A 24612-nucleotide genomic window follows, 5' to 3' on the forward strand; every position below is an offset into this window, starting at 1 on the left:
ACCATCTATAACTCCAGGTCCAGGGGATCTGATGACTTCTTCTGACCGCCTTGGGCACCAGACACAAATGTGGAACCTATCTACATGCAAATGAAACAACACATAAAGTAAAAATCTAAAAAAAAATTTAGAAAGAAGCAGTATTAAAAGTAACTTTCCCACTTGGGAGGCAGAGGCAGGCGGATCTCTGTGAGTTTGAGGCCAGCCTGGGCTACCAAGTGAGTTCCAGGAAAGGTGCAAAGCTACACAGAGAAACCCTGTCTCAAAAAACCAAAAAAAAAAAAAAAAGGGACTTTCCTCCTCCTAAGTATTTAAGTACCCCTTTAGAAAATGCACTGTAAAAGGTGGTAGGCTTTAGTTTCTGACTTCAGCCCCTGGGGCCTGGCACTCTCCTGAGCTGCTTCCTGTCTTCTCTGGATCACCATTCCCAGCATGCTATTTTCTGTTGTTATTGCCTACCTAAAAGTCGGCAGGAAGATTTCAGGGAAAGAAGAGAACCATCTAAATCCCCTGTCTTCATTGCTTTGACTAACAGGGAAGTCAGAACGGACACAGGGGCGGGGGTGTGTTCGTAAAAACCAAATGAGATGCTCACTGAACAGGGCAGCACTGACTGGACTCAATGGGTTCTGCAGAGGAGGACACGGAACTGGGAGGGAGATGTGTCATGGGGAGCCACATGTATGGAATTCTCAAAGAGTAGATAAAAATATTAAAAGTACAGACCTCAAGTAGTTTACTAGCTCTTCGAACAATCTGAGATAGTGTATTTCAGAATAAAGCAGAAAGCAGCGGAAAAGCCTACCACAGAATTGTGCAGCTAGTGGTCTTTATGTTTTGATTTTGTGTGACAGGGTCTAAGTCTGTAGTCCAGCAGGCCTACAACTCATCCTATGTATCTCCCAGCAATCCTGGCACTTCAGCCTCCCGAGCCCTGGGACTAAAGGTGTGAACCACCATACCCAGCACTGCTGTGACCTTGAGACCATCTCGGTCACCACTGTCCTGAGAGGTGGTGAGAAAAGTCATGCTCTATGCTCAAGTGCTCCAGTCCTGCTTTCTGGCAGGCAGCCAGGCCCTTCTTCATTTATAGGAGCCGGCCAGCGGCAGGAGACAGGCATTCACCTCTGAAATAGCTCAGAGGACATCTTCTGGCTCTACTTTTCACGAGTACCGTTAGAAATGAATGGAATTTAAATGAACTCAAGCTTTCCTTAGGGTGGCTTGGTTCCTATAGAAGGCTGCACTGATTGCAAACAGCAGGAGCTGAGAGGAGAGTCAGCCAGAACCCGTTCCTCTGAGGTGTGTACTTTACAATTTGCCCGGGGCCTCTTCTCTGATCTGCTGTCTAATCTGTGGTTCTATAAAACTGGTGAGTCAATCTATAATCCCGGACACCCAAAAATGCCTGCAAAAACAACAGAGCCGGTCAGCTCAAACACGTTACGGCAGGAACAAGACAGACAGTGAGAAAGGTTTGAGCTGAATGAGAAACTCCTCTCAAAAAATATTATCATCACTCTACATATATAGAGCTACAGTTAGATACAATGCATAGCGCAGCTCAAAAACTGTCATTTCAGTGATTGCTAGGAACAATTATCTCTAAGTAACCTTTTGTGAGTGTGTACGTGTCTAAGCTAGGGGTCAACCTGCTTGTTTCTCAGGAGCATCCATCTTGTCTTTTTTGAGACCCTCCTGGTACCTGAGGCTTGCTGGTTTGGCTGTGATGGCTGGCCAGACTGCTCCAGGGGTCACCTGTCTCTACCACAATAGAGACGGGACTACAAGTGTGTCCCACTCTTCGGGCTCTGGGGGTGGACGACAAGCACTTTACCCCCAAGGTAACCGGAAGGTCATATGCATTTAGATATAGATGAGTTTCTGTTCATGAAAGTTTTACACTCTAAATGTTATCTAGAAATAGTCAAATGCTCACTCTCAGAAGTAGTTATATTGAAGTGCGAAGTTTGACTCAAAACATCCATTTCTTTAATTACTCCTGTTATAAAGTTTAAAAATGGAAATAATGTAACTATTTCAGAACTGAGAAAAAGGCAAATTACTTGAAAACTCTTCTGACAGGGTCTGCAAATCACCAGCATTTCACCATATTTCACCAGTGAACACTAGTATGGCATAAGTGCAAGCCCGAGACGGGATCTGCGCCATTCTGGGAAACGGATCAAGGACTGAAAAGCACCCCAGAACAGAGGTGGGTGCAGCACACTCATCTGTCTGGCCCAAAGTTCCATCCCTGTAACTGCACCTCCTACTTCACTGAGAGGACTGACAACAAATCACAGAAACCACTAGGCTTCTTTTCTTTCCATATTTTTTATTTTAACTGGAGCGGAGGACCGAACCCAGGGCCTTGTGCTTGCGAGGCAAGCGCTCTACCACTGAGCTAAATCCCCAACCCCCATTAGGCTTATTTTCAAAGGTTCTTGGTAACTGGATTCATGTTTGCACTATTTTTTACAACATCCCACAGGTTTTCAGAATGATTCAAGGTTTGTTTGCTTATTTGTTAGTCAGGTTACGTTTTTTTTTGAGACAGGTCAGTCTTGTAGTTTTGATTTTCCTGCCTCTGTCCTGCTGCACCATGGATGTGGGCTACTTTGATAGTGCTCTGGTTTACAATGCAAAGGAACTGTAAAGACAGTTGATTTCCCACAGACCCCAGAAGCTTTCTAGAGTGTGTAGTGGGTATCTTCATTATACTGCTGTCAAAGTACATTTCAGTGCCATGACTGAGTTTCACCAGACAAGTCTCTGCAGTGGAGATCTGAATTTGGGTAACAAAATGCTGGTTTCTGAAGCATTCCAATAGGTAAAACCATGACAAAAATTAATGGGAAGTATGTAAATTATATACTAAGAAAGTATGCTTTTTTAAAAATTAAAATGACTGAACATGTCTGGAAAGGGTTATGGTGGCATGAAATCTTTTTTTAAATAAAACTTATAAAGCTGCATTTATCACTTTCAAAGATGTAAGCATCTGTCTTATAACATTTCCCACAGGAACTTTATTCGATAGAACATTCAAATCTACACAGTTTAAGACAAGTCAAAGTAAGGTTTAGCTTGATCTGTATTAAAGAATTCATTCGTTAGCAGAAATTAAGTCTGATAAGATACCAAGGCCCACTAACTAACTAGACAACAGTGTCTAAGACACTAAAACCCAGGACAACCCTGCTTTTCTGATACTTTCCACTTGATGTTTGCCTTTTGGAGACAGAGTCTCAGTCTGCAGCCGCCATGCCTGTCGCTTCACGTGGCCACCCACCACTCAAGCAACGGGGAGAACCCCAGGCCACTGTTAAACAGGATCTGCACACTGGGCAAAGACCACAGTGTGGGTGGAGACAGCACTCAGGCAGCTAAAGGCAGCCTCCAGCAGATCCCATGCACCCTGAAGCTGTCCTTAGGGATTCCAGAACACCATGCTGTCCTCCCCAACTGCCAACAGGACATCCACAGTGTTCATTCCTTCACTGGTTACCCCCCAGCTCATCTGCACCTCAGTATGGAAGAATTTTCATGAGCTATAAGGAAATACAGAGGATAAAGCTCTCAAGCTTAGGTGACTCTGTTTATATCCTCCATTGACTCTCACAAATGCCTTTTTTTTTTTTTTTGGTTTGTCGAGACAGGGTTTCTCTGTGTAGCTTTGGAACCTGTCCTGGAACTCACTCTGTAGACCAGGATGGCCTTGAACTCACAGAGATCCGCCTGCCTCTGCCTCCCAAGTGCAGTGCTGGGATTAAAGGTGTGCGCCACCACTGCCCGGTCACAAATGCCTTTTGCCTTTTGGTCAGGGCTCTTTACTGTCACTTGCTGAAGTCATGTTATTAATTAAAGTGATTGAAATACTTAAGTAGCCATTAAAATTGCAGTATAATTGGTAAATTCTAATTGGTGTCATAGTAAGAAAATTCTACAAACCCCACCTGATGATCCAAATATATGGTGTTCCTTTGAAGATGATGTGAAAGAATTTCATTCTAGTAGCCATCAACCAAGGAAAGAGGGACAGAGAGCAAATCATCAAAAGGTCAATCGGTAATAAGAAAAACAGTGTAGTATCACAGCACACAACTTTCACAAACATGCTGTCAGTGTGCAGATGACATATTCAAGTGTATAAAATTGTAGACACTAAGTTATCACGTAGGAAAACGCTTGCAATGGCTTTAGCAGACAGAAGCTTCACATGCCCATCCTTTTCGCTGCTACAGCCCTCCCTTCTCACATAAACAGAGGCTATTAACCCTTTGAGAGATTTCAGACCAGCCTCCAACTTCCTGATTCTCCTGTACCACATCCGGAGTGCTGGGATCACATGTGTGAGCTGAGAAACAGTATGTCTTCATTTTTTCCCCGTAAGAACAAAAGGCTTATAATGAATTTTCAACTCACTGCTTCATTTGAAAACACAAGCTTTCAGTACCTGTTTTAGCAGATGTGGAAGTCAAAGTATTTACTGAGCAGCAGCGCTATCCCAAGAGCCCAGTGCAGCTCCCTCCGCCCTCCTCCCAACCAGCCAAAGAGTCAAAGGCCAAGAAGCAACGCATCCTCACTGTATTTTCTCACATAAACTGAATTCTCAAAGGGTCAATAGGAGACTGTAATATCCCTGTGATGATGGTACAGGCTCATGCTTGACACCAAGGACACAGAACGCACTGATGAGTGATGATGCCAGACACACGTCTCCATAGCTGACCTTTGGGCTGTGGGCCTCAAGTTTGAGCTGCATGAGCTGTGCTAAGGTATGCTCCCGGATACTACTCAGTTCAGCTTGCTGCCGTCTCAGCTTTATGAGCAGCAGCGTAAGCTCCTCTGGCTGAAGGAGTACAATTTAAGAATCCAAACAGTGGAAAACAGATTAATTGTTGTCTTAAGTGACAGATATTAAACCAAGATTTCTTGGCAAGTTTCCTCTTATGGTTGGCATCATAGTGCCTAGGCACTATGATGATAGGTCCTACATAAATGCATAGACATCTAGAGAGACAGAAGGAATAGTGTTACTTTACAGCAAAACAACAGGGTATTTAGGCATTTTCTCAGAACTCACAAGAGTATGTCAATGTCAAGCATAAAATGCACAAACCCACCATAAAGCTTTGCACAGAGAACTGTTAAGTTGCTCATTAAAGACATCATCAGGATGTTAAAATTACATCTAAGACTCTCCCAGCAACAGAGCAATGCTCACCTCTCCACCACCATTTCAAAGAGTTACACTTCAGAAATGTCAAACTTGGGCGGGTGTTATTTCCGAATTCTAAGAGTTGGTGTGTGAGGTCGGTCACATTTTGTGATGCCACCAATAGAGCTTCCACAGCATTTTGTATGATTAAAATGTCAATTCTCTTTTTTTAGGGAAAAATGGGAACAAATATTGCCATGAGTGCACCCCAGCACCTGTCCCTGCACACACACTCTGCAAACAGGAGACTCTGGTTCCCCAGTGGTTACTATGAATCCAGAGGAGGAAAGCTTCCCACAAACGGGGCGAACCCCTCAGTATCTGCAGAGCACAGGAGTCTCAGCAGCAGTCGGACAGCCATTTCTCTGAACTTGTTTAACACTGTAAGGGTGGGAAGGGGCTCTTCCCCTAAAGTTCCAGGCAGGAGTGCTGCTGAGCTCATGTTGCGCATGCCCAGCTTTACACCAGCATTTCAGTATTGCCTTCAGACAGACACGGCGTCACAGAAGCCAACTACCCCTTCCCATTGGCTCCTCATGTGAGGGGGGCACATACAAAAGAAGTCAACGGGCTTTTACACCTAGCCGTGGACAGTATTCAATGCATGTGACTTCAAACTACATTAGGTGGGGGGAAAAAACAAACCCAGCTGTTTTTGCTCTGAAACCAAAAAGGCACCTTGTCACTACACGACTCTGGGACAGGCTTTATCTCTTGGTCATCGTGTCCAGCTCTGAGGTCTTGCCAAGGAGAAGTGGGTCAAGGAAGGGACTGCTATGCTCTCTTCTTTCTTTTTGGTAGAATGGAATATTCTAAACTTCAGGTTGATTTCTGACAGAAAACTAACTAGTTTGTGTATTGACTAAATGATAGTATTTTCAAAAGACAGAGATGGTAAATTAGCTGTCTATTCCCACTTTGAGGCCAAATAAAGATGTATTATCGGCTGGAAAAAGGTAGGGGTGACGGTACATAAATCTGACCCTGGACATCCACTAGAGGGAGCAAGGTGGAAGAGAAAATACCGGACAGCTAGCAGTTACTCTGCCACTGCCGCCAGCTTCCCTCACATCCACAACCTAGCATTTAATAGTTCTGGGGTGGGGTTTGAGACAGGGTTTCTCCGTGTAGCCCTGGATGTCCTGGAACTCAGAGATCCACCTGCCTCTGCCTCCTGAGTGCTGGGCTTAAACATGTGCTCCACCACCACCACCAGAACCCAGTCCTTGGTTTTTAATAACATACATTCACAATCTTTAGTAAACACACTGCACTCACTTTAAATCCAGCAACTATTTCCTTATATCTAAAGGTGTAAGATGAAGTAAGACATTATAAAAAAGAGATGAGTTTGTCTTGATGACTGTAGGAAGAGAATTTTAAATAGTAACAAACAATCCTACAGGTATTAAAATCACATCCTCATGTGAAAAGGACTATCTACTGATGACATAGTCACCCCAGAGAAAAGCATTCCAGCAATGTTGGTGACCTGTACCCTCAGTACTCTAGAGGCTGGGGCAAGGGATTGTTAGATGAAGACCTTGTCTAAAAACAAAACAACAAAAACCAAGCCAAAGGAGGGGAAAAGTCACCTACTTTCTTTGATTTGAGGAACGGATATGAAAAATCCTAAATTTAAATAGTAGTAAATATACTTGCTGTGGTTTTTGGTTTGTTTGATTTTTCCCTCCTGTACCCCAGGCTAGCCTCCAACTCCTAATCTTGTCTCAGTCTCTGGACTGCTAGGATTAAAGGCATGAGCCATCATGGGCAATTCTGACTATTGTATAGTCTTTCTTTGGGTAAATACATAAATCAATGTATTTTCGGCTCTACAGTAGCTAATTTATATTAAATTTCACAGAAAAGCCAAGTATGGTAGTATGTTCACATAATCCCAACACCAAGGAGGATGAGCAAGAAGAAAGCGTCCCAGGCTGGCTCGCACTCTATCTCAAGACTTGGTCTCAGAATAAAACAAAAGCCACAGGGAAAAGGTTTTAGAAGGTCCGTCATGTTGCCAGACAGATACTCGATAGACTTGTCCTACTGATTATCACTCCAAAGTCTGTGCTGAGCGTGTGGAGGGTGTGGCCCTCAACCTTCCTAACACTGCGACCCTTTAATACAGTTCCTCATGCTGTGGGGACCCCAACCATAACATTATTTTTACTGCTCCTTCATAACTACAATTTTGCTACTGTTGTGAATCATGATGTAAATATCTGATATGCAGGGTATCTGATATGGGACCCCAAAAGGGTCTCACCCAAGGTTGGGAACCACTGGTGTAGGGTTGGCTGGGCTCGAATCCAGGTCTTGCATATCTTATGCAATCATTCACCACTGAGCTATTTGGTTTTTAAGAAACAAAACAAAATGAAACAAAAACAAAAACAAAATTATGTAGTCTTGTATGCTAGATAGTCATGGCTAGCCTTAACTCACAGCCATCCTTCTGTGTACTACCATGCCTGGCTTTTATTTTAAAGATAAAGGGGATAATAAATCAAAAACCCAGAATTAAATAGTAAACTGTAAACTTTCTCCTTTATTTGGGCATTTAGGGAAAGGAAGCCAAAAAGACATTGACATGGCTATCTGAGTCTACATTCTTCTGCTGGGTCTTTGTCACAAGAGTAGTGTTGTTTTCTTCTGTAGGCGATGTCTGAAAATTCACACTTAAAAGCCATGTCAGCTTCATGCCTTTCTGGGCAGCAAATAAAGTAGGCATATGATAAGTAAGCTTATCACACTCACCGTTCTGCCTTGGAGGCTCTGAGGACTCACAGCTGGTAAAGCTAAGCCAGCTGGCATTGACCTTCTGTCAGGTACATAGGCATGCTAGAAAACAAGGACAAAATATAATTCAGCAGGGAACTTTTTTAATGTTATTGATGAATAATCTTAAGTTTACATTATAAAATACCAATTAAAATTGTCATTAGTGTTTATGAAAGACATACCAAAATTCCTTGACTAAATACGGATGTGAATGAAAGAGTAATTCTATGGAGCCTGACTCTGCAGCACTCTAACTCCTTGTTCTCAGGACCCACGTGCGTGCGTGCGTGCGTGCGTGCGTGCACACACGTGCATGGTTGCTGTTGTTTTTTCTGAGACAGGACCTTGTGTAGCTCAGGCTGGCCTCACACTTGATCTCCTAATCTACTAGTTTCCACTACCCAAGTGCTACCCGCAGTGGGCATGAACCACTATGCCTGGGCATATTTTATATTTATTATTGTTATTATTATTGTGTATGTGTATGATGTGTGGGGTGGTGCATACGTGGAGGTCAGAGGACAACTCTGTGGTACTGGCCCTCTCCTTCTACCTTTATGTTGGCTCTGGAGACTGAACTAGGGTTACTAGGCTTACACAGAAAGAAAGCATCTTTACATACTGAACCACCTCACTGGCCCAGTTTGACAGCCTTAAAGATTTGACTGTTAGGCCGGGCAGTGGTGGCGCACGCCTTTAATCCCAGCACTCGGGAGGCAGAGCCAGGCGGATCTCTGTGAGTTCGAGGCCAGCCTGGACTACCAAGTGAGTTCCAGGAAAGGCGCAAAACTACACAGAGAAACCCTGTCTCGAAAAACCAAAAAAAAAAAAAGATTTGACTGTTTTCTGGTTTTGCATACCTGCTTTTGTATCACTCTGTTACAACAAGTCTTTTGGTGGAAGTATGTTACCAAATCCACCTGTGGCATCTGTAGTTGGTGAGTGTAGATACACTGACAGCTCTTATGGCATTTTCTTAAAGCTTACTAGCAAACTGTTGTCTAAATGCGAATCAGTGATCCCCTGACACATGCGTACCACTAATGTCCCTCTTGGCTGTGCATGATGTGGTAATGAAAGAGTTGATCTGCAAAGAACTGGTTCAGCTCGTCGTGCAATGTTCTCCTTACTGACACGTTTCATTATTAAATACTGCTAGATAGTAATACTGAATTTTAGCATATAAGAGATCTCAATGCCAGACAGCCCACTTGGTTAGAAGATGAAGTCAATATTTTTGCCCTAATGAAGAACAGATTGAGCTTGCAGGTATACCAGGCAGAAGGTATGGTTGGCAAGAATATAAAGTCAATAAAATGAGCCACAGTGGTCTGGGGAGAGGCTTAGTGGGTGAAGTGCTGGCTGCATGAGCAAGAGCTGATGCCTACCACCCACACCACAATAACTAGGTGTGGTAGCAGACACCTATTACCTCAGTGCTGGGAGGCAGTGGCTGGCCAGCCAGCTAGCCAATGCAGGTTCAGTGAGAGACCCTGTCTCAAAAAATAAAGTGGAGAGTGATAGAGGCAGATGCTCAACATTGAACTCTGGCTTCCACACATGGCTATGCACACCCACACATATACATATTCTTCCCCTAACCCGATGCGAGCTGGGATGTAGTCTGGTGGCAGAACACTTGCCTAGCATGCACAAGGTGAGTTTGATTCTTAGCATGGGGAAAAAATATAATAAGAACAAGTTATGTCCTCAGATGGAGAAGAATGAATAATGTGTCTGTCAAATAAAAAAAAAAAACAAATAAACAAAAAACAAAAGCAAAAAACTTTTGCTGGGTGTGGTGTCCTGTGGTGGTTTGTCCCCCATAGTCTCGGGCATTTGAATGCTTGGACCTAGTAAGTGGCCCTGTTTGGGTAGGTTTAGGAGGTCTGATCTTGCTGGAGGAAGTATGTCCCCGGGGATGGGCTCTGAGGTTTCAAAAGCTACCAGCCATTCCCACTCTGCTTCCTCCCCTTCCTGTAGCTTCTGGTGAGTTCTCTGCTGTTTCTGCTGCCATGTCCCCCGAGACGGTGATGGACTCTTATTAACTCTAAGTCTGAACGCTTCCTTCAGTAAGCTGCCTTCGTCGTTGTGTTTTATCATAGCAATAAAAGAATAGCTAAAATATGGCCCAAACCCATGATCCAAGTTATTAAAAAAGCTGAGGCAGGAGCATCTGGAGTCTGAAGCCAGCCTGGGCAACTAGTTCACAGAGATCCTCTCTCAAAATAAAAGCACTAGAGACAAATGTAAACACATGAGGCTTGACAACAAATAAAGGAATCACTCTTGTGATCCTGGGGTTAAGAATTAAAGTTTAGGTTCTATACATGGGATTATTAGAAAGAAAATATGACATCCTTAAGCAATGAGCTAACACAAAATTAATGTTTTACCTTTGGGTGATGAGCCCGGTGCCTGCGGTCTACCGTGACATCTCCTCTCTGGATGGGCGAGGACACTTCTGACCTGTATGTTCGTTGTGGGGAGAATCCCGGGTAAGCAGCTACAGACCCATGGGAAGGTGACGTGGGGATGGAGTGCATTGTCTGGTCAGAAACCTTGACCATGGCCTTCGGGCTGCTCAGGCAGCTGTGCCGAGGAAGGGTGCTCTGCTTGTGGTAAAACTGACGCTGCTGCCACTCATACAGCTGCCACATGGTGTCGTCCCTCATGGAGCGCCGCTTCTCTTCTGTTCCAGGCCCAGACTTCTCATGGCCAGAAGGGGTCACGCTGCAGATACTCTCAGGTCTGGTCTTGCTGTTTCTTGGGAGTGTTCGGTAACCTTCAGGGTAGCGGGCCACAATCTGGGCTCGGTGACTTGGCATATTTCTTGGCAATGTTTGGTAAGAAATTACTCTAAAATTAAAAAGAAGTTGTAAAAATGAAAAAGATGTCATAAAATGAAGAGAGAACTGTTTTTGCAATTTTAAGCAACACTGTATTTCTGGCTGCCCTGGCAAGTAAATACGTACCAGACTTTATTGTTTGCTTGTTTTTTTTTTTTGTTTTTTGTTTTTTTGTGTTTTCTTTCTTTCTTTCTTTTTTTTTTTTAAACCGGAGCTGAGGACAGAACCCAGGGCCTTGTGCTTGCTAGGCAAGCGCTCTACCACTGAGCTAAATCCCCAAGCCCAGACCTGACTGTTTAAAAGGATGTAGTTTAGTGGCAGAGCACTGGCTTAGCCCTCAGTACATGACAAAGAGAAAGGAGAAAAGGACGGGAGGGAGGCCGGTCGGCCCCATGGTCATGTGAGGTGTGGAGCTTTTGAACGAAATCCCAGCTGGTAACATAGCACACAAACAGAGTCTACGCCAATCATGTGTGACGATTAGTTCCACAAAATGTGTTTGATTTGATGCAGAAGAAGAATTTACTCCACTTCAGTTGATAATAAGAATATTCAGCTTTAATCCCAGTTTGATGGGTAGAGATAGGTGGATCTCTGTAAGTTTTAGTCTACATAGTGAGACCCTGTCTTAAAACATACACAAGGGCTGGAGAGATGGCTCAGCGGTTAAGAGCATTGGCTGTTCTTCCAGAGGTCCTGAGTTCAATTCCCAGCACCCACATGGTGGCTCACAACCATCTGTAATGAGATCTGGCGCCCTCTTCTGGAGTGCAGGCAGAACACTGTATACATAATAAAATCTTTAAAAAAAACATATACACAAACAAACAAAAAACTCCCTGTTCGCTGAGACCACCCCCAAAACAAAACAAAACTCAACTCCCAAGATATAAATGAATTAAAAAAAAAGGGAATATTCAAGAATTAACCTCAAGTCTTCCCCTTTGTCTGTGAAACTAGTTAGACAGCAAGGCCCTGTTTTAAAACAAACCAAAATGCAACAAAACCCCCCAAGACCCTCTAAAAAACTCCCACACCCCAAACAACCAACCAAAAACCAGTAAGACTAAATTTCAAGTATTCATCTTATGCTACCATTCTGTGGTGCATAGATTTATATCCTAAGATGAAGTTACTGTGATTCAATGAAAGAGGATATGGATGGGAAAGGAGGGTTCCGAGAGAGGGTTCCCGCCCACCTTCCGACGCTGTACTTTCCACAGAGCACAACTGCACCTACTTTCACTGCCTTCTCCTGCGTGTTAAACGTCTGGAGACGCTGGTGACTACATAAACGGGGGTGAAAACTGAGGTGCAAGCTACTTTACTCTTCAGAATATTTGTGTGTTTACTGGTTTTCTCTTATACCTATGAGTGTGTTTGCCTGCACGTATATGTGCACTATTTTTGTGCATGGTGAAGGTGAAGGACAGACGAGGGCATCGGATCCCCTGGAACTGTAGTTATAGGTGGCTGTGAGCCAAGTGGGTCTGGGAACAGAACCAGGTCCCCTGGAAGAGCAGCCAGTGCGCTTAATTGCTGAGCCATCTCTCCAGCCCCACTTTACTCTTAATAATCTGAATCCTTGGCTGATAAACTGGAAGCCAAAGATTTATCTTAAAAATTTATTTTTAGTGCGTGTGTGTGTGTGTGTGTGTGTGTGTGTGTGTGTGTATGCGCGTGTGCGTGAATGCCATGTGTGTGCTGAGCACATGGAAGTCAGAAGAATGTCAGACCCCCTGGAGTTACAGGCAGCTGTGATCCACCCAAAATGGGTGCTGGAAACTGGAAAAGCAGCAGGTACTTGTAACTGCTGAGCCATCTCACTGGCTCTCCCAGAGATCTCTGACACAGATTTGCTACCGGTAGCAATGCATAAATACTACTTAGCATGTGTGACGGCACATCTCTGGGCTCTGGAGAAATGCGACAGGTCTGAGGCAGCTTGGGTTGCATTTGGGTTGCAATGAGATCTTGTCTCAACATGAAAAACAAAACATAGTCCCTGAACAGATTTTACTGTGACCTAGTGTAACGGATTGGGTGCATACTGGGCTGTGAGGCACACTACATAGTTAGTTCCTATTGGTCTGTAAAATTATATTATTGTAATTCAATGAGAAATTCTCAGTAATTAGAATATACCTTCTCTGTGTGGCTGTGAGAAATACTGCAATGTAGAGGGAAAGGCAGAACAGGAACAGCGGGGAGAGAAGGCGTACACCCTGATCCCAGTGCTTGGGGGATTGAGGAAGTTGGATCTCTGTGAGCTCAGGGCCAGTGTGGTCTGCATAGGAAGTTCCAGGCCAGCCAGGTTAGCATATCGATATTCTTTTAACATCTGGCATTATAGAAAGAGTTTCTGAATGGAAATGCAGGCATCCTAGCTTCTTCTAGCACTCACTATAGCAGCAATTTCCAGACATTTATATTTAAATGAAAAAATTATCCCTTCTTTTAAAAAATCTGCTAAAGTAGATGTATGTTATGCATGAAAAGTATTCAAACTATTCATCTATCATAATGAATTAAATGAAACTAAAGACATCAGGAGCTGAAGAGATGGCATCCACATTAGGTGACTAACAACTGCCTGATCTTCTGGCCTCTTGGACAACCCCCCTCTACACTCACAACCATGATCCTCACACACACAAATGAAAGTTCAAAACAAAACTCAAAACAACAAGACAGAAAGCTTAGGACGCACACCACCACCGAAGGCTGGGGCCCTTCGTGTGTTCCCCATACCGAGCAGCCACACGCATCCTTTAGTGACTGTGCTCTCTCGCCTACAAGGGATGTGATCAGGAAACTGTCTAGAGCTTTAAGGTCACATTCCTCATTAATATTCAAAACAATGCTGATCCCTTCAGTCATTTCTCCTGAATAATATTTCCTTCTTCATTTTGGTTCCTCTCCCATATTTTCAATGTCTCTTCTCAAAAAAAAAAAAAAAAAAAAAAAAAAAAAGCTGCAAAATTGAAGAAAATGTCCCCCAGCCCCAATCACCACGCAGCTTTGGGAGCAGAGAGAGAGCCAACAGTCTACATGAGCAGAACAGAGTTCCGTGATCTGTGGCTTCCCCCTGTGGTGTACCTGGCCCTTTCCCCCCACCACTCCATTTCCCTCCCAACTTCTCTGCTAACACAAAAGGCAGAAATTAGGGGAAGAAAGTCGGAAGCCCCATGGTCATGTATTCAGGAAGTACTGCAGCCAGAGGAAGCTGATTCCACCCAAGACTCCCCTCTAGCCGTCTACCTCAGGTCAGTTCCAGCTGAGAGACTAACTCTAAAGCAACTTACCCACCATACCTTGCTTCAGAAATTTAAGAAAGCTAAACAATAAATGTAAGAAACACTACAGAAGCATTAACTGCAGCTTAAGCACAGAATGCCAACATGGACATGTATCTTTAAGAATGACAGGCATTGACGGTTGAAAACACACCAAATGGACCTATCACCAACAGTACAGGTTACAACTCTGGGGAACGCCACTGTCAGTGCTCTGAAGCCGTCACTATCATGTGAGCGGCTGCATTTACTCATGTGTTACTGACAGCAGTGTTTCCCATCACCTTGGCTACTGGCCACAGAGTTTAAAATGATGATCTTCTGCCATCTTTGAAACTTAATAGAGACACAAGTTATTAACAAGTAAATTCATTTTTGTCTTATACACTTTCTAGCATTAGGAGACCTGATTTTCAGAAGCACAATTTACTTCAGTGATTTTGTTCCAAAGAAATTCAAATTAAGCAAAGTGCGATTTACTCTGAAGTAAAAGATTAAGAAGAAAGCACTATGAGTCCATTCAGCAGCAGCTGCCTCTGATCTGCCCTGGGGGACAATGACCAGCTCCTACTCACAAAGACACTTTGCAGCTCTGTTCAGAGGCAGTTCGGGGGAGGGGGTGGGAGGGGGGGGCACAACACAGGGACGGGGACCTACCATCTGACTAAACATTCAACTTCCCCTGCTTCCTATCAGGGTCTTAGTCATTAAGAAAGTCTTTCATACAGAAAAAAATCAGTGTTTTCATCACGATGTTTCCTTTCACCAGAAGTGTGCAAGTTGCAAATGTTTTCTGGGAGGAGGTTTATTTAGGAACATGGATGATACATGAACTCAAGAGATTCAAAGTAGCCTTGAGCCATTTGAAAAGACTGTGACACTCCAAGCACTCAGGGAACCCTCAGAAGAAGAATGCAAAGAAAGGCGTCAGCCCTCAGAGGGGCCGCACTCAGAAGAAAAGGCTGGAAACCCTCCCAGGGCCCGCTAACACTCCCTGACACTTCACAGATGAAAACATAAATTCCAGGTACCCGCTATCCTCTCTACACTTTTAACTCAAGGAACAACTCTTATTTGAGGGAAAGATTTTTTCTTTGAAGTGAGATTTAAGTTGAGAGGAAGCGACTTGGCAGACTTCCAGTCTAAATTATTTCCTGAATGTGATCTGTAGTGCCTGCAATACTTTCACCCTCAGAACTACTTCCTGTTTTTCTGTCTAATTAAATTTTACTTATTTGTTTTCCTACCGACAATGTATGACTTGATTTGTCTTTGTAATTTCATACAAATAGTTAAATTCTATTTTCTCATCCATGCATTAAGTAATTTGCTCACATATGACTGTGTCCAATATGGAAGTGAAAAGTATTATCTCATTGTTTCTTTAATGTGTAATTCCCTGATAACTGGTAAATTTGAACATTTAGTCATGCTTTTCTGAAAAAAGTTGGTAACAGTGTACAAACATACATAAAATGAACATACACTGTGGAAATGCTAAATCAAACCGAGTGTGTGTATTACTGCGGTTAACTTGAAATTCTGACATGTCTTGGAGGGCAGGTGCAGAGGTGCGACCTTCAATCTCAGCAATGGATAGGCAGAAGCAGTGGTATGTAACCGTAAGGTCCTGGCCAGTCCAGCCAGAGGTACATAGTAACAGCCTGTTTCAGAAAAGAGCAAACAAATCTGATCCAGTTTTCAAGTATAGAATTCATCGTTACAACTCAGTCACTATGTTGTACAGTAGACTCTACAACTTACAGATTTGAAGTATTAATCACTACTCTCTCTTGTGAAAATCATAAAAATGAGCGCCGAGGATGGGGAAGAAGATGGGTGAGCAACACCTCACAGTGTGTGTGCGTGTGTGTGTGTGTGTGTGTGTGTGTGTGTGTGTGTGTGTGTGTGTGTGTTTGCACCCTTGGGAGCTAACAAGCCCAGTCTACCCAGGCTTTAGAGCCACACTTTTGAAGACAGCTTCTGATAGTGTAGTCCAGCTACTAACTGAGCAGAACTAGAAAGTATTCTCACACCTCACAAGTTTCAGCAGTGAACCAAAACATAAGTCATGCTTTCTATTTCCTATTACTCAGAAGCTGCAGTAACAATTACATTACATAGAGAACTACATGAAAATCACTATACACTTACAGTATAGACTATATTATCAATGTAAAGCATTAGGTAACATGGAAAATCTACTTAACATACTTTCTCTAAGAACTTCTGTTTTAAGAAAAAAGTTACAGCCAAACAGTGGTGGCACACGCCTTTAATCCCAGCACTCTGGATGCAGAGGCAGGCAGATCTCTATGAGTAAGAGGCCAGCCTGATCAACAGGGTGAGTTCGAGGCCAGCCAAAGAACGCTACACAGAGAGACCCTGTCTCAAAAAACCAAAAAAAAAAAAAAAAAAAAAAAAAAAGAGATTTTTATGAACATGAATACAAAATCCTTTCAGAAATGTAAAATTTTCTGACTTTTCAGGGTTAGAAATCAAGCCCGTGCCTTGTGAATACCAGCAAGTGCTCTACCACTGGACGATGTTCGTAGTCCTAAAACGTACTTCAAAAATCTTCCTTGCTGTTTGAGTGTTTTCAGATGGGTCTCACTATGTAGCTCTGGCTGACTTACTTCTGGTTATGTATAATCCAGATTGGCCTTGCACTCGTAGCCATTTCGACTTCAGAGTGCTGAGATTACAAGGTACAGCACCACACCTGGCTTAAATTTGGTGTTTTGAGGGCTGGGGAGTCAGCTCAGTGCTTAAGAGCATTGGATGCTCTTGCAGAGGACCGGACTTCAGTTCCTAGCACCTAAATGACCCCTTATAGGGGATCACAGAGATCCTCTTCTGGTCTCTGCAGGCATCAGGCATGTACACAATGTACATACATACATGCAAGCAAAACATTCACAGACATAATATATTTTATGTTTGCTGGATGTGGTGGTACAACTTTAATTCCAGCACCTGTGAGGCAGAGACAGATTTGTATCTACACACCATGTTTCAGGCCTGCCAGCCTGGATTATTAGTGAGACTCTGTCTCAAAAAAAAAAAAAAAAAAAAAAAGTTTTTTTGAAATGTACCTACTTCTCAGCATATATTCCTGATAATCTTTGCAAGCCCTGCCATTTCTTATTTCTTACATGTTTATTCTCTTAGGTCCTCTCTCCTTTTATTAAAACTAAGACAGGGTCTTACTATGTAGCTGGCCTTGAATTCTTAGTCTTCAGACTCAGCCACCTGAGTGCTAGGATTAGAGGCACAGACCATCACACCTGGCACTTGCAGAGTGCCTTGGAACCTCTCTTTTCTCCACTTTCACACCTTTAGCCACATGAGATACACCGGTGACATCTGAACCATGCTCAAGTTCAGATTGCTCTCTGGAGATGCAGGCTCACAGGCACGGGGCCAGATCTCTCCTCTCACTTCACATGTCAACTGTCTCTAAACCACTAGGCATGCAATTGAACGATTATAGGTATTTCTTCCCTTCCCTTTTTGTTGTGCCGGGAATTGAACATAAGGCATGTGAGGCACACTGGTTTTGTTTTGAAACAAGGTTTCAGCTGTGTAGTTCTGGCTGGCCTTGAACTCCTGATCCCCTGCCTCCATTCCTAAATACTGGGATTACAGGTGTGTGCTACCACACCTGGGTCCTAGATTTCTTGTCTAAGATCTTTCAGTCTACGAGGTTGTAGTAGCTGCTAATGGAAGGCAGATTAGGGCTTGAGACAAATTCCCACTGGTTCATCACAGTTCAGAATTCTATGAGAGGAGAAATAGGGGTGAAGGTAGAAAGATAGAGCCCCTCTTCACCTCCCTAAAACTTATCTCTACCCTCAACTTCACCCCGTCCTTTGTCAGAGGCTAGGAAGGATGGGCTCTTCCCCAAAGCAAGGCTATCCATAGAAACATGAGACAGAAAATACATCTGATCACCATGAGCAAGACACAGTAATGGAAGTGGGAAATCGAAAACATACTTGAAACCAGTACTGTAACTGAAGCCTACCTGCTCCACCACAGCATCAAAGAAACCGGGCTGTCATGATAAGGTACTTACCCTCTGGGCTCTTCTTCAAGACCCCGTCCTTTCTGGATTTTAATCCACTGTTCCAGCTGCTGCATTGAATTCGTTCTCTGAATGACTCGATCAGCCTCTGTGGCCAGGGTCCCTGCATTTGGGTGACTCCCACCCTGGACATCTGCCAAGCTGACATTCACTGTTCTGCCATCTGAACTATTCACATTGATGGGTCTGTAGTGCACATTCTGAGGTGGGCAGGCTAGCCCAGTTTCATATTCCGATGGCAGAGAGTTCAACTTTACACTGTTAATCTTTGTTAGAGGTCTCTCTTGGCCATCCTTCTGAAATCCATATTTTTCAGCTTCTAAGGCCCTTTTTTCCTCCATTTTACTTATTTCCTTATTTTTCTGATTGTTCTGGACCTCTGGCTTAATGAGGACTCTGTGGTTGGGAATGTTATTGGTTTCTTTAGTTGATGCACCTTCAGTTGCAATCTTGTCCACTCTGAAAGTAGAGGAGATGAGCAGAGTAAACAGATGGAGACTCAACCCATGAGAACAAGCAAACCAACTAACAGAGGCAGAGTATAAGCTGACACAGAACCTCAGAACTGTGTCATTATCATGCAGGTATAATTCTAAAACGCAAGAAAACACCGTCAGGCAAAAGCTACTGAGACAAGTGCCATGTGCCTCTGCCTGCCAAAATCTGGAAACACAGCAAATGCTATTTCTCACCATTAATGGTCAAACCACAATTATTTAAAGCAATCAGTCAACTGAAATAACAAATCAGTCACGAAGGTCAGCTCATCAGGAGACAATCATGAGTCTGGCTATGGAAGCTGTTGCAACAGGAAAGTATAGCCTGATGCCACCAAACAGCTCAACTGTATGACTAACTCTTGTTTGTACAAGAGGACCTGTGTGTGGCTTTATTTTCTGGAGAGAAGTCACTGGGTAGCCCAGGTTAGCCTCAAACTTAAAGTGATCATCTCAAGTGCCATGGGTGCTGAAATTACAGATGTGAAACACTACCCAGACAGCAAGGCTTAGGCGCTATCAGAGCCAAGTTGCTTATGCTTAGTGAACATCTTTATTTCATTTTTTCCCTTTAAAGGCAGGGTCTCACTATATAGGCCAGGCTGGCTAGAACTCACAGAGATGTCTGCTTCTACCTGAAATTAAAGGTGTGTACCAGCACGCCCAGCTTCAGTGGGTTTGTTTACTTAATAGCTGCTTCTTTGGCAAGGTACAGAAGCTTACACTGCCTCAATTTCCTCTTTGGTAAATAGAGAATTTCAGCAATGCCAGAGGACTGTTATGAGAACCAACAATAGCTAGCATGTCTCTTACTGTCTTTACTTTTTTTAGTTCATCAAGCAGCTCTGTGGAATCCATGTGCCCAAGAGAAGAAAATATTTGTCAGCTGTGTTTCTGGGCCACCTGAGTTACCACCCAGTTGCTACAGGTCTTTTTTCTTTCTGTCTTTCTTTTTCCTTTTTTTTTTTTTTTGAGACAGAGTTTCTCTGTGTAGCTTTGGAGCCTGTCCTGGAACTTGCTTTGTAGACCAGGCTGGCCTCGAACTCACAAAGATCCACCTGCTTCTGCCTTGCGAGTGCTGGGATTAGAGTGTTCCAGCACCGCCCAGCTGCTAACAGGTCTTTCCAGTAGGAAGTCGTTTTCCTGAGCCAATCCTATCCAGGCTTTGATAAAACCAAGCTAAGCATCTGGAACCCAAGACTACCTCATTCAACAGGAACTCACAGAACTGGCCTGCCTCCTGCATTTCAGCACATACTGTGGTGCTAACTGTGAGATCCCAAGGGTGGTATTATTGCTAAGTTCCATGATGTGTGGAAAACATACATATTCACACGTATGTACCTAATTTCAACTTTGAGTGACGGAATGTAGACTCTATAGACACTCTGGCATGGGGCTCTAGCAAGGGTGAAATCACATACTGCACAGACTCAAGTCATACATGAAGACATCACAGCAGACACGGGGCAGTAAACAAAGACGGGCTTTGGGGCTTCTTCCCGTCCAAGGGGAGACCACTAAAATGACAGCGAGTGTTCACTGACCTCTGCAGGGAGAGTTGTTAAATACTGAATGCTGAGTATCTTAAAAACTGTAAAGCTGGGCGGTGGTGGCGCACGGCTTTAATCCCAGCACTCGGGAGGCAGAGGCAGGCGGATCTCTGTGAGTTCGAGGCCAGCCTGGGCTACCAAGTGAGCTCCAGGAACAGCGCAAAACTGCACAGAGAAACCCTGTCTCGAACCCCCCCCCAAAAAAAACAAAACAAAACAAACAAACAAAAAAACTGTAAAACCAAGTCCAGTCGACTCCAGCTACTGTTTTAGACTAGAATTGTAACGTTTTTTCCCCCCAGAGATTTATCACTGAAGAAACATAAGCATGTAATGACTCTTCTTTAAATAGAATAAAAATGACTCAGAAAACTATGAGAACATAAACGAGGAGAATTGTACCTGACTTAAGAAAGTAATACTTAAGCCATAACAGGAAACAAACAAACAAACAAACACAAAACACTAGACACTACTCTGGCCATTAAGACAAATGGGAGGGGTTGACATCCTTAGTCACCAGGGAAATGCAAATCAAAACGACTCTGAGATTCCATCTTACACCTGTCAGAATGGCTAAGATCAAAAACACTCAAGACAGCTTATGTTGGAGAGGGTGTGGAGCAAGGGGAACACTTCTCCACTGTTGGAGGGAGTGCAAATTTACATAGACACTATGGAAATCAGTACGGTGGTTTCTCAGAAAACTGGGAATCAATCTTCCTCAAGATCCAGCTATACCACTCTTGGGCATATACCCAAGGAATGCTCAATCATACCATAAGGACACATGCTCAACTATGTTCATAGCAGCATTATTTGTAATAGCCAGAACCTGGAAACAACCAAGATGCCCCTCAACTGAAAAATGGGTAAAGAAAATGTGGTACATATACACAATGGAATACTACTCAGCAGAGAAAAACAATGACATCATGAGGTTTGCAGGCAAATGGATGGAACTAGAAAATATCATCCTGAGTGAGGTAACCAAGATTTGGAAGGACAAACATGGTATAGTCATAAGTGGATACTAGATATAAAGCAAAGGATAACCAGACTTCAACCTACAGCTCTTCTAAACCAAGAAACAGAGTTACTACCTGAAGACAGGTGTGGGAATACACACCTCAACCCCAGTGCAGCTAGGGGGATCAGGAGTTCAAGGTCATCCTTCTCTACACTGAGTTTGAGGCCAGCCCGGGTTACATGAGATTCTTACACACACATACAAGAAAACAAAACAAAACAAAACAGAAAAAAAGGAAGGAAGGAAGGAAGAGAGAAAGAAATGTATTATGATCCAGAAATCCTCTACTGGAATCCATCAGTCAGCATGTTGAGGAGATTCCTGCACTTATATGCTTATTGTGGCACAATAATCTTCACAAAAGGCAAGATACATAATGTATATATATCAATGGACAGATGATGAATTTATAGTGTGTGTGTGCGCGTGCGTGCGCGCGCGCGCACACACACACACACACACACACACACACAAAATGGAATCATATGACTATCCTAGAGATCATTGTGTTAGTGAAATATGCTGGATCCAGAAAGATAAATGTCATAACCTCTCATTTACACGTAGAACCTAGAAATATTGACCTCCAAAACACAGGACAGAAAAGTAGTTACTAGAGCCAGGGAGGGATAGGGGAGGAGTGGGTAGAGAGGACAGATAATTGGTACAGCTCAAAAGGAGAGGACATTTCTATGTCTTAACAGCATTGTAAGGCAACTATGGTTGATAATGATTTTTCAAAATAACCAGTATAGATTTTTAAGGCCCCAGCAAAAAGAGGCGATCCAAGTCTGAGATGACATCTATGCTAATTACCCAATCTGATCACTGCACAGTGAATACATGTGAAATGTCCCATGCATAATTACTATACTCTAGTAATATGTGTAATTACTGTATGTCAACTGACAGTAAAAATATAGGGTTGGAGGTATAGTTTACTGACTGAGATGGGCTGCTTGCCTAGCATGACAGAGACCATGGGCTAGATGCCTAGCACACGAGCGCGCGCGCGCGCACGCACACACACACACACACAATGTAAAAACACCGAGGAGGGCTGGAGAGAGATGGTTCAGTGGTTAAGAGCACTTGTGGTTCTTGCAAAGGACCTGGGTTCAATTCCCAGCACCCATTGGAAGCTCACAACTATCTGTGTAATTCTAGTTCTAGGGGATCCGATGCCCTTTTTTGGCCTCTGTGAGCATCAGGCACATTTGCAGTACACAGACGTACATGCAGGGAAAACACCCATAATTTTTTCAAAAAGTCAAAAGAAACACAGTTAGGCTACACAAAATGAAAATAATATGCCAAGAGACAAAAATTATTCAGAGAAAGCATATTAGACTTACATTTTTAAAAATGTCATCAGCTATCTACACACATTGTAGTTTCTGGATGAAATCCTTTAAGGATTTAGCAGAAACAAGCTTTAAACACTGGACTGTAGGAAGTGGATGAATGTGTACTGTCTGCCATGAGTTGGCCATGCCAATCACAAAGGCTTGCCTTCCCCATATGAATCAGGTGTGGACTTGCAAAGCCGCCTTCTGGTCAAGTGTGAATGTTGATAGTGTGTGCAAGGAGGAGTGTTTATAAATGACTGACCAGTATGTGCAAAAAAACTAGCAAGTCAACTTCCGGCTGGCAGACAGTTGCTGCCTGAGACCTCTTCCTGAGAATGACTCCTCCCCAGCGCTCTGTACACAATGAGCATGCTCCAGTCTAGGTTACTTAGGAAGCTGGTGCCAGGAGTGCACATGGCCCACTGGAACCATCTTTTACATATGTGTCTGTCTTTTCTTCCTTTCCTAGCCACCACTGTCAGATTTCTAGACCCAACCCTTGCAGGACTTGGCCGCGCATGGTTTGGGCTGGGGATGTAGCTTAGTAGTTGAGTACTTACCTAACATATAAGGACTTAGGTTTGGTATCAAGCACCAAAAAAAAAAAATCCCCCTTCCCCAAACCCGGTAACTGTTTTAAATATTTGGAACCCCATTGCTTTTACTTCAAACAAACAAAACATCTCACTGGATTTATGAAATTAAAATGATACTTTCAATACTCAATTCTAAACATAATGGGGTAGGATTAAAAAATGCTAACAGCTCAGTGTAGAAGAAAGCAAGCCAACTCTTAGTGTGATAGGAACCACTGCCTCCAGGCTGGGCTCAGAGGAGGTGTTCATAACTGCTGGGTAAGGGACAAACTACAGCAACACAGCTGCCTGACATAAACAACTCATCACCTCATGAGTACATGTTGCTTTTTAAAAAATGTATATGGGTGTCTTTGCTTGCCTGTATGCACTACCTTTGGAAGCCAGGAGAGGGCACCAGATCCCCTGAAACTGGAGTCACAGATGAGTGTGAGCCTCCATGTGGCTACTGGGAGTGAAGCCTGAGTTAGTGCTCTTAATCAATGAGCCATCTCTCATGCCTTACATGCTATTTTTATATGTGGTTTAAATTAATTTACTACTTTTTTGGTGAAAAGATCTCATTGCATAGCCTAGGGCTGGCCTGCAACTCATGATTTTCCTGCTTCTACCTCCTCCGTGCTGGGATTACAGGGGTGCATCACCCGCTTGGCTCCCTCCCAGGTGCTGGAAGTATAGGGGTACACCACCACACTTGGCCCCAGCTGTTTGAATTGTAAATTCAGCAAAAGAAAATGGAAGTAAATTGAAATTGCAAAAAGTGTAACATATAGAAGAGAAGCTACTTGAAAATAAAATACTCTAATTTCTATATTCATTTCTATATTAAAAAATTCCTAGAGCTTTACTTAGAGAAATTTGCAAAGATTTACAATTCTTTTTTTTAAGTAGAAGGTGAAAGAGAAACCAGACAAAAAAATCCATTCTCATTCTCTTTCTCTCCCTCTCTCTCCTCTCTCAATTTAGTATGGTATGTGGGTGTGTATGATATACGTGGGCATGGGTGACTTCTCACTCTGTTTATCATTATTATTATTATAATTATTATTATTTTGTTTTTTTCAAGACAGGGTTTCTCTTGTGCTACCCTGGCTATCCTGGAGCTCTCTATAGATCAGGCTGGCCTTGAACTCAGAGATCTGTCTGCCCCTGCCTCCCAAGTGCTGGGATTAAAGATGTGCTCCACCACCGCCCGGCCCAACCAGCTCTTTATTTATTATTTATTATCAGTGTGTGTGTATGTGCGTAAGTATGTGGGGGCATACATGCCACAGTGTGCATATGGAAGTCAGGACAATATTGTGGCATCATTTCCTTTCCCCCAGGTTCTGAAGATTGAACTCA

At 43.3% G+C, this 24612-nt stretch overlaps 1 protein-coding gene across 46 annotated transcripts in view; it reads right to left on the minus strand.

Annotated features, from left to right (window-relative positions):
- The window catches only part of Plekha5 (pleckstrin homology domain containing A5), a 185638-nt gene that overhangs the window by 38488 nt on the left and 122538 nt on the right, over positions 1-24612 (minus strand). For 31 of the 46 annotated variants that reach the window (XR_003734792.2, XR_003734790.2, XR_003734791.2 and 28 more), the window contains 5 exons: positions 18235-18702; positions 10408-10870; positions 7988-8071; positions 4736-4855; positions 3960-4013 (listed from right to left, as the gene is read on the minus strand). Coding sequence is in view for 39 of the 46 variants with exons in the window: in XM_037204027.1 (XP_037059922.1) it covers positions 3960-4013; positions 4736-4855; positions 7988-8071; positions 10408-10870; positions 18235-18702 (1189 nt within the window). In the remaining 7 variants the exon portion in view is untranslated. The other 15 variants (XM_037204036.1, XM_028872222.2, XM_037204031.1 and 12 more) reach the window with 6 other exon arrangements.

This window comes from Peromyscus leucopus, chromosome 3, assembly GCF_004664715.2.
Source record: "Peromyscus leucopus breed LL Stock chromosome 3, UCI_PerLeu_2.1, whole genome shotgun sequence".
NCBI classification, from domain to species: domain Eukaryota; kingdom Metazoa; phylum Chordata; class Mammalia; order Rodentia; family Cricetidae; genus Peromyscus; species Peromyscus leucopus.